General features: G+C 48.7%; 8 protein-coding genes and 1 non-coding gene across 9 annotated transcripts; 3 read left to right on the plus strand and 6 right to left on the minus strand.

Moving 5' to 3' along the window:
• Nucleotides 1-227: 227 nt before the first annotated feature.
• Nucleotides 228-2,262, plus strand: LY89DRAFT_701095 (uncharacterized protein; the record flags this gene model as incomplete). Its single annotated transcript, XM_018217169.1, has 5 exons — nucleotides 228-344; nucleotides 403-512; nucleotides 558-1,213; nucleotides 1,271-1,407; nucleotides 1,459-2,262. The coding sequence occupies 5 exons, from the start codon at nucleotides 228-230 to the stop codon at nucleotides 2,260-2,262; spliced, it is 1,824 nt and encodes a 607-aa protein (XP_018064524.1).
• Nucleotides 2,263-2,510: 248 nt separating this feature from the next.
• On the minus strand, nucleotides 2,511-4,439 carry LY89DRAFT_597169 (Phosphonoacetate hydrolase; the record flags this gene model as incomplete). Its single annotated transcript, XM_018209966.1, has 3 exons — nucleotides 2,511-3,757; nucleotides 3,802-3,961; nucleotides 4,011-4,439. 3 exons carry the CDS (start codon nucleotides 4,437-4,439, stop codon nucleotides 2,511-2,513), a joined length of 1,836 nt encoding a protein of 611 aa, XP_018064525.1.
• A 382-nt stretch (nucleotides 4,440-4,821) lies between these two features.
• Nucleotides 4,822-5,823, plus strand: LY89DRAFT_740562 (PhyH-domain-containing protein; the record flags this gene model as incomplete). Its single annotated transcript, XM_018220604.1, has 5 exons — nucleotides 4,822-5,112; nucleotides 5,162-5,205; nucleotides 5,256-5,479; nucleotides 5,527-5,691; nucleotides 5,738-5,823. 5 exons carry the CDS (start codon nucleotides 4,822-4,824, stop codon nucleotides 5,821-5,823), a joined length of 810 nt encoding a protein of 269 aa, XP_018064526.1.
• Nucleotides 5,823-6,662, minus strand: LY89DRAFT_271536 (uncharacterized protein). The gene has a single exon (XM_018206370.1). The coding sequence runs from the start codon at nucleotides 6,655-6,657 to the stop codon at nucleotides 5,986-5,988; it is 672 nt and encodes a 223-aa protein (XP_018064527.1). The 5' UTR covers nucleotides 6,658-6,662; the 3' UTR covers nucleotides 5,823-5,985.
• Nucleotides 6,663-7,322: 660 nt separating this feature from the next.
• LY89DRAFT_740564 (uncharacterized protein) lies at nucleotides 7,323-7,841 on the minus strand (the record flags this gene model as incomplete). The annotated part of the gene is made up of 3 exons (XM_018220605.1): nucleotides 7,323-7,399; nucleotides 7,447-7,652; nucleotides 7,702-7,841. 3 exons carry the CDS (start codon nucleotides 7,839-7,841, stop codon nucleotides 7,323-7,325), a joined length of 423 nt encoding a protein of 140 aa, XP_018064528.1.
• A 380-nt stretch (nucleotides 7,842-8,221) lies between these two features.
• Nucleotides 8,222-8,321, minus strand: LY89DRAFT_t73. The gene has a single exon. It is a non-coding gene; the product is annotated as a tRNA-Ser (tRNA).
• Nucleotides 8,322-8,438: 117 nt separating this feature from the next.
• Nucleotides 8,439-9,451, plus strand: LY89DRAFT_689984 (uncharacterized protein). Its single transcript, XM_018216007.1, has one exon. It carries the CDS (start codon nucleotides 8,596-8,598, stop codon nucleotides 9,220-9,222), a length of 627 nt encoding a protein of 208 aa, XP_018064529.1. The 5' UTR covers nucleotides 8,439-8,595; the 3' UTR covers nucleotides 9,223-9,451.
• LY89DRAFT_689985 (uncharacterized protein) lies at nucleotides 9,452-11,045 on the minus strand. Its single transcript, XM_018216008.1, has 2 exons — nucleotides 10,486-11,045; nucleotides 9,452-10,433 (listed from the first exon to the last, which is right to left on the minus strand). Exons 1-2 carry the CDS (start codon nucleotides 10,957-10,959, stop codon nucleotides 9,603-9,605), a joined length of 1,305 nt encoding a protein of 434 aa, XP_018064530.1. The 5' UTR covers nucleotides 10,960-11,045; the 3' UTR covers nucleotides 9,452-9,602.
• A 487-nt stretch (nucleotides 11,046-11,532) lies between these two features.
• Nucleotides 11,533-14,462, minus strand: LY89DRAFT_689987 (uncharacterized protein). The gene has a single exon (XM_018216009.1). The coding sequence runs from the start codon at nucleotides 14,355-14,357 to the stop codon at nucleotides 11,817-11,819; it is 2,541 nt and encodes an 846-aa protein (XP_018064531.1). The 5' UTR covers nucleotides 14,358-14,462; the 3' UTR covers nucleotides 11,533-11,816.
• Nucleotides 14,463-14,854: the final 392 nt, after the last annotated feature.

Raw genomic sequence — 14,854 nt, forward strand, 5'->3', positions numbered from 1 at the left:
GGCAAGGAAAAGGGTTCGGTGCGAAGCCCGAGATAAAATGGTACACTGGAACAAAGCCCGTAGCCAATCATAGCCGAGGAATTAGAACGTGGACGGAGGTGGGGGAGTCACGTGAAGCTGTATCCTAATTTCCATTCTTGGTTAAGCTTCATTGAAGACATTCAACCTCTAACTACGCTTTGCTCTCAATGCTTTGAGTATCACCCTTCGACAAAGATCACGACTCAATGGCATATCAAAGTTCAGCACAGCGCCTCCATGCGCTTCGAGATGAGTACGGTGACCCAAAGCCCGCAGAAATATCTCGAAAGGTAACTGCTTGTGTCTCGTGCCGGAAACACAAGGTACCTCAGTGCGGCTCTCCGAGCTGCAAAGTCAAAGCACTAACGGTTACTGAATCAGGTCAAGTGTGACCTCCAGAATTCCGGGGTGCCATGTACCAGGTGTAGGAAGCGAGGCTTGTCCTGTGCAGTCAAGAAAAGTCTGCAGATGCTCTTAGAGGACGATGCCACGTGAGTCTTGCCAACCCATGGTATTACCATTTTAACATTATTCAGGTGGAAGGGTCGTATAGAAGAAGAAGTTGCAAGATTGACTGCCGGCATGGCGAGACTTTCAGAACACTTATCATTGCCTGACCTCCTAGAGGATTCAGAAGACGTCGATAGTGCACGAGGAACCACGGCAATACCAACACCTGCTGCTGGTCAACCAATCTCTTCAAGTATTGAAGAGGTGACTGGTGACAATAGCGACGTATGGAACGATAATGCGGTTGAAGACTATGGGCCAGCAGCTATCCCAGCCTCCATCGTCTCGGAAGTCACAAAACACTCTCCATCAGCCCGAGTCACGGAAAGGTCGAGGTCGAAGCCCGACATTATTTCTCGCGGAATCTTGACACTCGAGCAAGCGGAGATGTTGTTCAACTACTACATGACCAAACATGATAATTCTATTTATAGCGTCCTTGAGGAAGGCTCAACATTTACCACAATACGGAGCAGCTCACCGTTTCTACTGGCAGCTATATGTGCAGTAGCAAGTCTTCATGTTGTCTCCTCCGATGTTCCCTATGAAAGATGTTACGACGAGTTTGTGCAAATGAGTACGCAACATGCCTTCTCCTCGAGAAACAACATGGACGACATTCGAGCACTATGTATTGGGGCGTTCTGGCTCCCGGAAATTTCCTGGATTTTGATCAGTAATGGCAAGTTATTTTACAGCAAATTATCTTCCGAGTGGATTGCTGATTGGAGAATCTCAGCCGTTCGTATTGCGACTGAGTTGCAGCTTCACAGGGCGTACCGAGGGGCAATTGCGGGCAATAGGAAGGCTTATGTGGCCGCTCGGTTATATTATCTCGTTCATGTCTGCGATCATCAATTCTCCATTGCCTACGGAGTAAGTCTGCTTTCGTCTTCACTCTACCTCATTCTGATGGTTCTGCTGTAGCGTCCGCCGCTCACAGGAGAGTATGAGGCAGCACTTACTGCAGATGAGTTCCTTACCAGTAAATTTATCGTAGAGGATGATTTCAGGCTCATCAGCCAAGTCAAGCATTGGTCCATCACCAGTAATGTGTTTCAGACTTTCGGAACAGACATACAACACCCCATACCGGAGAACCTGATCGGTCACCTCCAGAGACTTAATCTTGAGCTTGATACTTGTCGACTAGAGTGGAGCACAAAATTCAGACAGCATAAACATATCGGAAATTATCCTCGCAAAGGTGTCAGCCTGCACTACCACTTCGCTAAGCTTTACCTCTGTTCTCATGCGTTCAGAGGCATTTCGAATAACAACGCAGCGACAAATGCAATGTCGCGTGAGATGAGAGAAGTAGCCGACAATGCTGTGCTTTCCGCCACTTCTATATTACGAAGCATCAACACAGACGTGGAATTTCAATCGTTCATGAGCGACCTACCTTTATACTTCGATACCATGATCGCATTTGCTTCAGTGTTTTTGTTTCGCATTACTACGAGCTATATTCATGCTATCCACGTTGATGTGCATGAAATTCTACGCCTCCTAGGCCAGAGCGTTAGAGTACTAGATGATATTGCCTCCAAAATCAGACCGGCACATCTTCTTGCCGGAATATCGGAAGGTCTCAAGAGCCTCCTCGAACAGTTTGAAAATGCGAGACAAAGAGAGGCCCCGAACACGGAAAGAGCTCAACCACCGACCGCTGGCATTGACATGCAATTACCGGAAGCTATAGACCTACCAGTTGATCAATTCGACTAGAATATGGGGAATGGACTTGATGGATTCTCAATGGGAAATTACGATTTCTTGTCAGATCATCAAATCACATCTGGAGTAGAATTTTGGCCTATGGACTTCAGCCAGCAAGACTCAAATATCTACTAGGAGTGCGAATCCATGCCTAACCCAACAACAAATATGCAAAGAAGAGAGATCTCCTCAATTCTCGACATTGATGTAATCACATGACCAGCCCGCTGTCTTTGGTCGGACTACCGCACACTGGACTACGCACGCTCATGAGCCCCGTTCAGTACCAAGTCGAAGATGTCGAAGTTTCTCCAGTTCTTTCGCCCTTCTGTGTAGGTGCCGTGTGCTGGCTGGGACATGAGGAGCGGTATTTCCTGCTCTGAAAGACCACCATGTGATCTCAGACGGTGTCCCTTAAGGTTGGATAGATCATGTTCGTCTTTCCGACTTCCAATCACTACGTTCTTCTCGGAGACAATGACAAGGTCGCCTTCTCGGTCCAACGGCTGTTCAAAGACTCCTGCAGCTTCTTCTCCCGATAAGGCAACTTCAATCCCAGTGAGTGTCTTACAGAAATCGAGCATGGGACCGATGTGCTCCTTTGATTTGACGTAGACGCGTACAAATGATCCAAGGGCTCCATGGTGGCGAACGAAGGGATCTGAGATGGGACAAATGACTCTGGCACAGTCCGGTCCCCAACGATTTGTGAGCTCATCCTCGAGAAAGATGACATTTGGCGTTCCATCTGCCTTGGACTTGTCGCTCATGCCGTGATCACCAGTCATTGCAACGACTGCGCCAAGCTCTACCATTCGGCCGATTCGCGCATCCAGAACCTTCATAAGATCATTTGCCTCCTTATCTCCTGGCGCATACTTGTGCTGGATGAAGTCGGAGAGTGTCAAATACAGAATGTCTGCTCGTTCTTCTTCCAGTAATTTAATGCCGGCATCAAGTACATAAATGGAGAGGTCGCCCGAGTATTGCGCTGGTCCGGGTCGACCAATCCATTCCTCGACATTTTCAATTCCATTCTCTTTCAGATTTGCATCCTTTGCTTTTTTGGAGGAGAAGCAGACTAATCCTTCGAGATCATGTGAGAGAATGCGTCGAAGTTTATCCTTGGCAGTAACAGCGGCAACTCTGACTCCTCTCTTCGCCAACAATGCAAGAACAGTCGTACCGCGAAGGAGGGTGTCGTCGACAATCATGTGCTCTTCTCTCGTTAGTGGATCCAAATAGTAGTTGCCTGCGATACCATGAACGGACGGTGGTACTCCAGTGATGATGGAGACATTGTTTGGGTTGGTGAAAGATGGCATACAGCTTTTCGCTGTCTTGTGGAAACCATCCTTTGCGAACTTGGCTAGGTTTGGTATGATTCCGTCCTTGATGCCTTCGTCCAGATACTCTGGATCGAATCCATCGACGCAAACTACCACGGTGGGGTTTTGGGGTAAAGAGTATTTCCTTGAGTGAAGCTCAATGCCACTCCAGGATTCTGTGATGGTTAGTAAAACTCTTGAGATCTAGCGGGACACGTACTGAGGAGTGAGTTGATAGCCATGTCCTCATAAAATGACAGTCGCTCAGATTTCAAGTTCGGATCTTTTGCAAGATCGTCCCACCTGCGAACCGCGAGCTTTTGCTCTAGCCATGGATCCTTCTGAGCTTCCTTGACTTGTTCATCATTGAATATGCCCCCCTTTCAATTTTCAGCAGATTCCTCAAAAAACATTACCAATTATACTTACTTGAAACTTCAAAGTCTGTTTACTCGACTGACTCAAGCCATCATAATACTTGCCATCCACAGCAGTCAGATATCGCTTAGCCATAACATGAGCTCCAACCAATTGGCAAATCTTCTCACTGAATCCCAACTCCTTCAGATACCTCTCACCCACAACCTCATGACTTGCTGTGCCGATGAACGTCCCGCCTGGCGCAATCATTTTCGGCATTTCTCTGCTCTGAGGGATGAATCTTCCTACATCATGAAGAAGAGCGCCAAGAACCGTCTCGTCATCTGCTCCAGCTTTGCGAGCGAGATGAGCTGTCTGCAAAGAGTGCTCAAGCTGAGAAACTTTTTCTCCAAGATAATCGGATGAGCCTTGAGCAGTAATGAAAGAGAAGAGAGTTGCGATGGTCTCCTCTGCGCGCTGAACTACTGACGGGAGCATTGTGGTAGCCATGATGAAGTATGATGAGCAAAGGAATGTGTGAAGCTGGGTTTGGTTATCTATATGAGCATTGGAATTTCGGGCGACCTTTGCACTCCTGACTTCAATATTGCTAATCAACATCCTGACCTGCCAATTCTCATCCGTTGATCGACCACATGCGGCACGAACACCGTAGTGCAACTTGGTGTGGAGATGTCTGCTGCGATTGGTCAAGAATGGGAGCCCGGTCAATGCAATTCTCGGAACGAAGTCCGACACCCAGATCTGAATTATGATGTCTCGTGATTTGACCGTGAACATAAAGAAGCAGCTTTTTTAAGCACATGCTTGTCGCTGATCGGAACAATTAAGCTTCCTTTCTCACTCTAGGATTGGCAAGATGACTTTCATACTCACGCCAACACAAATTGCCCAATATCACGAAGAGGGTTTCATTTTCGTACCAGCATCGGAACATGGCCTCTTCAACCCTGAAAGTCTGCAGAGATGGGCAAGAGAAGTCCAATCGTGGCCAAAAGAGAAGGGAAAATGGATGCCATATGACGAGATAAACGTCAGTGGAGAGAGACAGTTGATGAGGACTGAGAAGTTTGTGGATTATCATCCTGAATTTGATTCGTTTTTGAGGGGTAAAGCCTTGACTGGTGTTCTCAATCAGCTTTCAGGAGCAGTAAGTAGTAATGCTCCATTTATCAAAGTAGTAGCTGACTTGATGATAGCCAATGCTGCTGTTTAAAGATAAGATCAATTATAAGTCTGCTCGGTATGCTACCAATCAACTCTTCTTGTCTTTTTCTTATTGATATAGTACAGAGGCAACGGATTTGCAGCTCATCTCGACGCACCAGCTTATGATCACATCGGCGAGATTGAGCATGTGACAGCCAATCTCGCTGTGGATACAGCTACTATAGAGAACGGCTGTCTTGAAGTCGTGCCTAAATCTCACAAGATGGATGTCACATTCCTACGTGGTGGTCAAATACATCCAGAATGGGAAGCAGCTCATGAATGGATTGCCGTTCCAATGCAACCCGGTAGGCATGTTGATATCCGTTTTAAGCCTGAGTCTGAAACTTTTCAGGAGATATTCTCTTCTTTGGATCACATCTCGCACATCGCTCTGGACCAAATCGCACGGAAAAGCCGAGGTCAATGATTTATGCGACTTATGCTTCCGAGGCGGACGGAAAGGATTTGAGGGAGAGGTATTATGAGCATAGAAGAGCTACTTTCCCACCTGATCATGGTACATATGCTGCTTCCCCTTTCAACACCGTATTGATTATATCTAGAGCGAGAACCTGGCATGGTCATGGACTGGCAGAGGTATGGATTTGCTGCTCCGTTTGCAGGAGCGAGGCCAGATGTGACGGTTTGATTGTTGCATGTTTAAGACAGTATTATGCATGCATTCAGAGACAAACTTATTTGTATCGAGATCAAATCAAGCCGACTTTCCATTCTGATTCTGAATCAATGTATCAGACTATTCTTGAACCTGTCTCCTATCTGTCACAACTCATGCATATGTGTCCGCCGCTCAAGGCAAACCAGCAGCTCTACGACGAAGTGGAGCATCATCCAAGCCCAACTCGGCAAAGGTCTTGCTGAACCGTCCAGCAAGATCATCTTGTCGTACTCGAAGCATCTTTTGGGCAGGAATCGCAACTTTCCAGTTCCAGCCGGCATTGGTCTCAAGCAGCATTGCATTCAACCTAGCGACCATCCTCAACATCGACTGCAGCCGAGGAACATCTTCCTCGAATCCCTTCAGTGCAACTCGCTTCCACGCATCATGTTTCCCCTTTAGCTCTGCTTTCAAGACCACCATTCTCCTCTGCACCTCCTCCAATCGAGCCTCATACATCAACTTGTGATACAAGCTCATACGCAATTTCTCGCCTCGAGGAGAATATGACCATCCGTTCTCGTGGATCGAAGTGCCTGTGTGAAGGTGCATATCTAGTCGGGCGCGATCACGGTTTTCTTGATCATGAGCCCTATTTGCTTGTTCGAGAGCGGCATAGTCGACGTAGCCACCTCCAATGATGAGATATTCGTCAATGGGACCAGATGTTATTTTGTAGCAACGTCTATTGCCGGTCCAAAATCGAATGCCCTTCCGCCAGGCGTATGGGAGGGCTAGCCGGTCGATGGGGTCTGCCCAAACTGTGGTGTATTGGTCTTCGATGTCGTTGGAGTTTGACGACATAATTACTTTTGTAGATGTGTTAGTGTATTAAAGAAATCGAGATGTAAGGTTAGGAATGAAGACTTCTTACTTCCAGCAGGAAATGTTAGGTCGAAAGTTACCTAGGTGGTTTCTAGTGAGAGAGATCTAGGGAATGATGGAAGTTAAATACAATTTAGTTGGATTTTCAAAGCCTGATTCTCGTTGTTACGACAAAGAGGAGGTATACCTCCAAAGAAGTCCAGGGTATTCACAAACAAGAAATAATCTTGCATGGCGACGAAGTAACGGCAAGCTTCCAGCAGTTTTTGTCTTGTACATCAGCCTTTTGCTTCAAACCACCTGCCTTGGTGATTCGACTTTCCATTGCCGCTCATCTGTCCAGAAAGGCACTGATTTTGCAGAAAAAACCCAAGGGGCAACTCTTTCTGCTCTTCTATTATTAGCTTATTATGATTGCCTCCTTTCGATATGCACAGGTCAAAAGGAAGAGCGCAATAATAGGAGCTGTGATGATCGTCTCCAGATAGTTCAGTCACACGCGTCAAAGCCCGAAATACTGGGAAATCACTTTTGTCTACCTCTCTGCGTATCTGATACAGGAGATAGAAAGACTTTTTCGACTTTAGAAGGAAGCCGTAGCGTACAGAGTTCCAAAAGCGCAAACTTCCCTATAATGTTTCACATCAAAGACTGAACTCAAGCCTATTCCCCGCATAATCCCTGGCAAAGAATCGAGTTGGATACTCTACTCCTTTGGCACCTGCAACAATCAGTAAAGTCTACTCACCAGACTCTTTCAGTACATACCGCTATTCTCCGCACCTGGTTTATCCGCCTCACTTGGACTGGCTTCATCCTTCTTCTCAAAATGCGCCCAGATCTTTTCTCTCAGCTCTGCCAATTTTTCTGGTGACTCTAGCTTGAAACATGGATGTCTACTCGCTTTAGGATCGTTTTTTGTTGAGCAGTTGGTTGAGACATGGATTTGTTGCTCTCCTGGCGTGATGTCGAACCTAGGGTGGTTTAGCTGTGGTTGACCCGTCGTGAGTGAGAGTCGATTACCATGCAAGACTATCCTTTTGAAGTGCTGGGACAGGTGCTCTGGTTAGACCTAAAGTGCCCTCGTAGAAGGATGCTGCTTGCTCAAGCGTTCCTGGTGGGACTGTAAGGTTCACGTGTGCGATGCCGGTGATGAGAGGCATTTTGAGTTTCGTCTGACAGTGAAGATTCCGGATCAAAGATCGAGAATCTGCAACGATCTAGATTTTGTGAAGATGTTTAGATTGGAAAATTTGCTGGGCGAACAGAGTGCTTTTGAAGAAGGTGCGTAGCACAGAGGAGGGGAAGTGGGGCGGCCGCCGGGAAACGTTTTCCGTTTCGAATAGATGCACGTGATTACTCAGGAGAAGAATTGGACAAGAACATTACGAGAGCTTAAGGGAAAACAGCTTAATTGAAACCCATATATTGTCTATTCTTAAATACTAATGAAACAATTTAAAAAAAAACAAAAATATTATTACACAAGGTTGCGTCACTATAGACAAATTAGTTTTGATAAAGTTCCTAAACATGAGAAGCACATACAGTACAGGATTTGAACCTATGCGGCCGAAGCCATATGATATCTAGAAGTCCGGGGACGTTCGAGTCATACCCATTAACCACTCTGGCAACTTGACATTAACCAAAAATTTGCTTATCTTGGCCCATACGGGCCGCAGTAGTGGCTGAGCGTTTCCAATTCGGAAAAGCTTCGGTAGACAGGGATAATTTTTGAATGATGTCTTGAGCTCAGCCTTTAATTTTTTCGAACTCTCGATAACAACTGGAAAATCTGGTGACGAATTATGAATGCATTGAACTGGATATTAATCCGAATCTAGTGAAAGAAAATCCATCTCATGCCACAACGATAACCACCTCTCGCAACCCAAACCTCACCTCACCAGGAAAATGACCACCACAACACCCTCCAAACCACCCTCGCCCTCCACATCCATGAACCAACCCGACCTAATTCACTATGTCTCCTGGGGCGCCCTAATAGTTTGCCCCATCGTCGCCCTCCTCCCACCCCGAAAACTAGACTTCTATACCGTCGGGCTCCTCGGCGGCACCTTTTTAGGTGGGAACCAGATCAGCAGGGAATACACAGGCATCAGCATGGTGCAGCGCATCGTGCATCGGGCAAATAGTTGGACGGATGCGCGGTTACCGCCTAAGGCGATGGAAGCGCAGAGGAGGCTGAAGGAAGAGAAGGAGGCTAGGATGGCGGGGGTGGAACTGGGGAGGAGGAAAGAGATGGGTGTGCTAGCGGAAGTGCAGAGGGAGAAGGAGAGGGTTGATAGGGGGTTGTTGGAGAAGGTTTGGATGGGGAGTGAGGGGGAGGATTGGAAAGCGAAGAGGGATCAGAGGGAGAAGGAGGCGTTGGATGAGGGGAGGGGTTATGGCGGGTTGATTATGGATCAGATTTGGGAAGTGTGGAATTGGGGAAAGGATAAGAATGAGGAGGCTAAAGAGGTTGACGAGAAAGTTGTTGCGGAAAAGAAATCATGGGGAAGCGAGGAGAAAAAGCGGTAGTGCTGGAGGAAGTGTTGGATACCTTTTTCTGGGTATACCACGACCTATTGTGCGGTCGAGCTGTGCTGCAGATGCCAGCCTTGTCATAATTGGCAAAGGTGGATTACAAGCATCGCTGCATGCCTCTAGGACTAGGAGGCCAATATTTGTACATATATTTTACTGTAATATATCTACGCGTTAATTAGCTAGGGATAGCTGGCGGAAAGAAGAGGCACAATCTCCTTTCACACTACACACAGATATGTTTGAAATAGTATGTTCATTTTGTACTCCTACAATGCCACGCCAGCCCAGCCCAATCCTCATAAATGAAATCTCATGGTATCGTAACTCCAGCAAACAAAGCAAAGGAGTGAAAGCTACCCAGTTCGAATCCTTCAGTCCGAATCCGAGTCGGTCTTATTCTTTCTTTTCTTCTTCTTACTGATTACCTCGTCAGCGTCTTCTTCATCATCCGCCTTCCGCTTCTTGTCCTTCTTTTCCTTCTTCTCCTTTTTGTCTTTCTTGGCCTTCTTCTCTACAACCTCTTCGCCACCCTCACTGCTACGTCTTCGCTTCTTCTTAGCCCGCTTCTCTGCCGCCTCGGCTTCTTGAGCCTCGTGTTCTTGTTGGGCTTTGGTGCCATCTTCAATCTCTGCTTGAAGCTTGGCCTCAAGTGCTCTGAAGTCAACCGCTGGGCTCTGAGGTTCGGGCTTGGGGGGTTCCTCAGCAGCGTTCGTGGATCCTTCTGCAGCGGCAGCGGCCTTCTTCGCTTCGTATGCAGCTTTCTTAGCCATTCTCTTAGCTAATCTCTCCTCCGCCTTTGCTTCCTTTTCCAATTTCTTTCGTTGTCTATTCGATAGACCATCTTTGGGTGTATTCGCTGTGCCATTGAGAGCAGTCAGATTGACTGGTGTAGGCTGGGTGTCGACAACAAAGAATGGATTTGGCTCTGTGGCACTTGGGACACTCTCAGTCTTCTCGCCCTCCTTGGATTTCTTGCCATCACCATCATCCTCAGAACCTGACTCTTCTGACGATTCCAATGCATCTGACATGTCGCTATCACCATCATTGTCCAGGTAATCCATGCTTCTACCGAGTGAGCCCTTGCCTTTTGGATTGTAACCTAGCTGTCTAGCTTTCTCGTCGAGTTGTGGTACTAGAGGTACGAACGTTGTGCCCACAACACCGAGCTTTTTCTTGTCTCTCAATCGATCGGGAGGCAGCTGTTTATACCATTAGCTGCAATTCTGCCTTTAATCATGACACAAAACTCACAACACCCTGCGCCGCCTCTTTGGTCTGCGACAGCACCAGTCGCGCCTTATCCAGCATGCCGCAAATTGCCCTCCAATTACCCCTCTCTCCAAGCTCCCAGTCCAACTTGTCCTTCTCACTCATAGTGTCGCCATCGTTCTTCATGGCAGACATAATGCGCGTAATACTATCGATATGCATCTCGATCAATCCCAGCTGTCTCTTGAACAAATGCGGCCATTTCGCAGCATTTGGATTCTTCATAAATGGCTCAGTTCGCTGCATAGGAGTCGGGAAAGGCTTGAGCAGACTCGGATCCTTGGCAATGGCTGCCTTGAGCTCTGCGAGTCGAGCTTCTCTCTTCTGCTTTGCTGCCAGCTTGTTTGCGACCTTGGTTGGATTTGGAGGTCTCGTGCTGGGAAGCCCTTTAATCTTTGGCTCTTTATTTTTCTTCAAGTCGCCCTTGCGGGTCTTCTTTCCCTTGCCTTTCCCCATCTTGACGGTGCAGGAGGGTATTGAATGCGGCGGGGATATTCGACGTTTTGGAGTTTTTGCGCAAGGTCGAGTTGCTTCGAGAAAATTGTTCTGCAGCAGCAGAAAATCGGCAAGGCTGGGGGACCTTTTTTGTGGAGACCGCTAACCGGTTTATAGCTAGCCAATAACCTTCATTGTAAGCAACAAGATCTTTCAACAAACTTCTTCTCAAGACACCAAACGCAACTGCAACAGTGATCAAGAATAACAACGCGATCTTTTCAGTCCCGGCTCTTCATTCACTTCACTGGATACGCAGATTTCGAAAAGCTCATCGCGATGTCAATGCTGCGATGCTTCCAGGTTTTTGCATGTTGTTTTCCCATCAAGCCAATAGACGAGATGAATTGATGTCCTTGTTTCCCACCGTCTCCGCTCGCCCCAACTACGACCCAACCCAACACATTGTTCTTCTTCACCTGAATTTTGCCTTGGAGGTCGTATCCTAGTCAAGGCTTCAACGCCCTGGAGGAATAGCAGCCATGGTCGGTGCCTTAGTTGCACATCGATACCTATCAGCGCAATTGCTTCTCTGTTTCACTGTTTCAATCCTTCTGTGGCCCGTTCTAACCGCCCTTTTTAAGAGAACTTCATGATGCACTTTGCTATTTCACAGATAGACCTGAGGATCCCATTGGATTCGTCAGAACTTGGAACATTCTGCTGTACGTCAGGATTGAGTTGATTGAGCTTCGAAGCCAGATTTATTGTGCGCACTGCTACTTTTGATTTGTTCTCTTGAAGCTTCTCTCACACTATTTCTACCACCTCTCTACTTGCCTTTGGTGTCGTCATCGCGAATCAACTGTCATGGTTACTTACCAACTCCTCCCAGAGATAGACTCTTTGGAGCCCTCAGCTTTCATCTTACTCCACAGGCTCCCACCCATCACGGCCATGCTCGACACACTCTTGTCTTTCGCGAGGTGCTCCGAACATCTGTGGGGTGCAAGCTGACCCTGAGACTCGTAGAAGAATCTCGACATATCGAACTCGTGATTTGGGCCGGGGCCTTCACAGACCCAGCTAACCATAGACGACTGTAACTGCGGCCAACACGCGCTGCACCAGTGGTAGCCCCGGAACTTTTCGGACTCCTGGGTGCTCGCCAAGCGGACAATCCGTCGGCAGAGCTTATTGGAACAGCAAACGGTGGGCTCTAGAGTCGGCCAGCGCTCCCGAAAAGTGTAGTTGCCTGAGATAATCATCTCACCATTGCTCTTGAGCTCTAGCTCGTGACAGATGGAATTACATTTATGAGCAGCGAAGAAGAATTTGAAGCCTTCCTCGTGGAAGTTGGTGTCAGCTAGCTTGAACCTGTCGTGGTCGCGCGTCTGGATGGATGGATCGGTCAGCAAGCCGCTTACTCCTTGCAGATCGTTCACGAGGAAGTATCCCCATGAGCGCTCGAAAGTAAAGTGTGAGAAAGCCTGTGCTATCTGGTTAAACGGGTCGGGTTCGCCAGGAGAATCTTCTTTCACAAACATGCTATTGTTATTGTACTTGATGTATTCTCCATCGATAAAGGGCTCAAGCGAAAGACATCCGCCTTCCGACTCTGCATCCCCCTTACTTTGCAGGCACGTCGTTACAACGAAGTCAATCTGGGGCTCTTCCTTCAGCAGACCGTTGAACTCGAGAGCGAAAGCTTTACAGAGCGCCTGGATTTGCATATCCTCAGCGAGGTGGGCTAGCATCTTGCCGTCTTTTTTGAAGAACTTTACCACGAACTTGCCAGTCGAGGACTCCGTGCGGGCATAAGAGGCTACGCGTACTGCACCTTCACCAAATGGTTTCGATCTTGCGTGGATTGTAAGTTGTGCAACGCTTAGTTTGATGTTTTCGTCGGCGCTCATCATTTCGTTCAAAGAATTGGCACTCTGCAGCTTCATGTCGGGACAGAATCCCTCGACTACCAGAGTCTCATCGAACCAGCCGACTGTGTCCCACTGCGGCGGGTCTTTCTCGAGAAATAACTTTATTGCACTTCCATCGATACCTTCCTCCCCCGCGATCAACGTCAGATCGGAAACACGCGCCTTGGGTACAGTGCTCAATGCCGATGACATGCGAGCCGCCGTGCGAGAAACAGAGGTGGTGACAGGCGTGGGTACAGTGCTCAAGGCCATTGTCATGCGACCCGCCGTGCGAGAAACAGAGCTAGTGACAGTCCTCACCACCAAATGCCGGAGCTGACTGTATGTAGTGCCCAGCTCCATCTCCTCAAACTGAAGATCAGAGTGTTTCTTACTTGTTGCTCCACTCCAAGCGCTGTTGCGACCTTCTGGTTGTGTGCAACTTACTTGACCAAAGTACCGATTGGAAGGGAGAAGCTTGGCGTCCGCACTCGAGGCAGCATAAACCTGCGCGAAGGCCCAGGCCATGCGATCCGTGGATGAATTGACCCGGAGCAGGGCGTAGTTGATGTTGAACTCGATCAGTTCTTTAAGGAGCGGTTTGTAGATGAGGCCATGCGGCTCACTCCCAGGGACAGAATAGTCATCTGCGCCGTTGCCCAAGTCGTGCAACTCCCCAGCGCCATGTGGTGGTGCATCTGCAATGTGGATAATGCAACGCGTTCGCTGCTGCCACGATAGGTTCCGCGCTTGGAATATGCCACCGAGCACGTCTTCGGGAGCGTCCCTTCCGCCCGAAGCGCCCAACTGGCCCAGGAATTGGAAGACTTGGTCCGTCGATGGTGTGAAGTCGAGGGACTCGATGTTCGGGTAGTCTCCATGATCTTTGTAACTGACCACGGCGACGCGCACTTCGGCCTGATTGAGAAACGATCTCTTGATATCAACGACAATGCTCTTTACTTGCTCCTTGGCAGCGACGATATAGGGGTACATCGATCCAGTAGTGTCGATTAGAAACAGCAGGTCAGTCGAACACGCTGCTTCGAACAATCCGGTCGTTGGTCGCGGTGGTACATCGCCCCTTGCCCGCTCAAGTTCCCGTCGGAGACCGCGTATTCGCGCCTTGGTTTCGTCGGCCGAGAGGGTAGTGGCGGACGAGTCGCTATTTTCAGATTTGATTTTGCTCCTGCTGTTGCCGTTGCTCTTAGTCTTGCTTATACTGTCGCGGGTGATTGACACTGACCCGTCGTCCGGCAAGCGTGTCCAATTCTCACGGGGATTCCGCTCACGGCTGCGGCTCAACAACTCGGCGGGAGTGGGAGGGACTGGCAAGCGGCGGTAGGAGGGCGGAGTCGCAGCCGGTGTCGAAGAAAGCGAGGCCCCGCTGCTGCTCAGCGAGGCGCGCAGCATCTCATCTGCCAGCAATCGAATGTGGCCTCGTGATGTCGCCGAGCGGGACACAGAGGCGGGCGACGCAAATTGAGGCGGATCGGAGGCCATTTGGGACTGGGAGATAGAGATAGCGAAGAATGTCAGTCTTCGAATTGCCGTCACAGAACGAGCACACGGGGATTGTTGCTGAGCTATATGGAACCCAAGAGAGGTTGGGTGGGGAAGCAGAGAGAAAGCCGGAGTCGAGAAAAGGAAAGACAGAGGCAGCTAGCGAGCATTCGTGGCTTAATGGACTGGCCGTAGATTGAACACATCCCTTAGGCGAATCGCTAAGGCTCCCGTGTCCCGGGCGTTTCTAATTCCTTGGACGTCCTTGTACATACAACAGTATATGCATGTCTCGGGGTGATTGGTTGTCTCATTGACGATACTCACCGAGTCTACCCAGTGAACCATACGATGCAATCCAATGGTGCGGCTCGGCGCATGCACACAGCCGCGAGGGTACAAGGGAGGGAGAGAAGATCGGCTGCAGATGCGTGCGCGCTTTCCTCCATGATACAGTCAATCCTTCCTCCTCTTCACTCCCCACTGCTCCTTCCTGG

This window comes from Mollisia scopiformis (genome assembly GCF_001500285.1).
Source record: "Mollisia scopiformis unplaced genomic scaffold LY89scaffold_27, whole genome shotgun sequence".
In the NCBI taxonomy this organism is placed as follows: domain Eukaryota; kingdom Fungi; phylum Ascomycota; class Leotiomycetes; order Helotiales; family Mollisiaceae; genus Mollisia; species Mollisia scopiformis.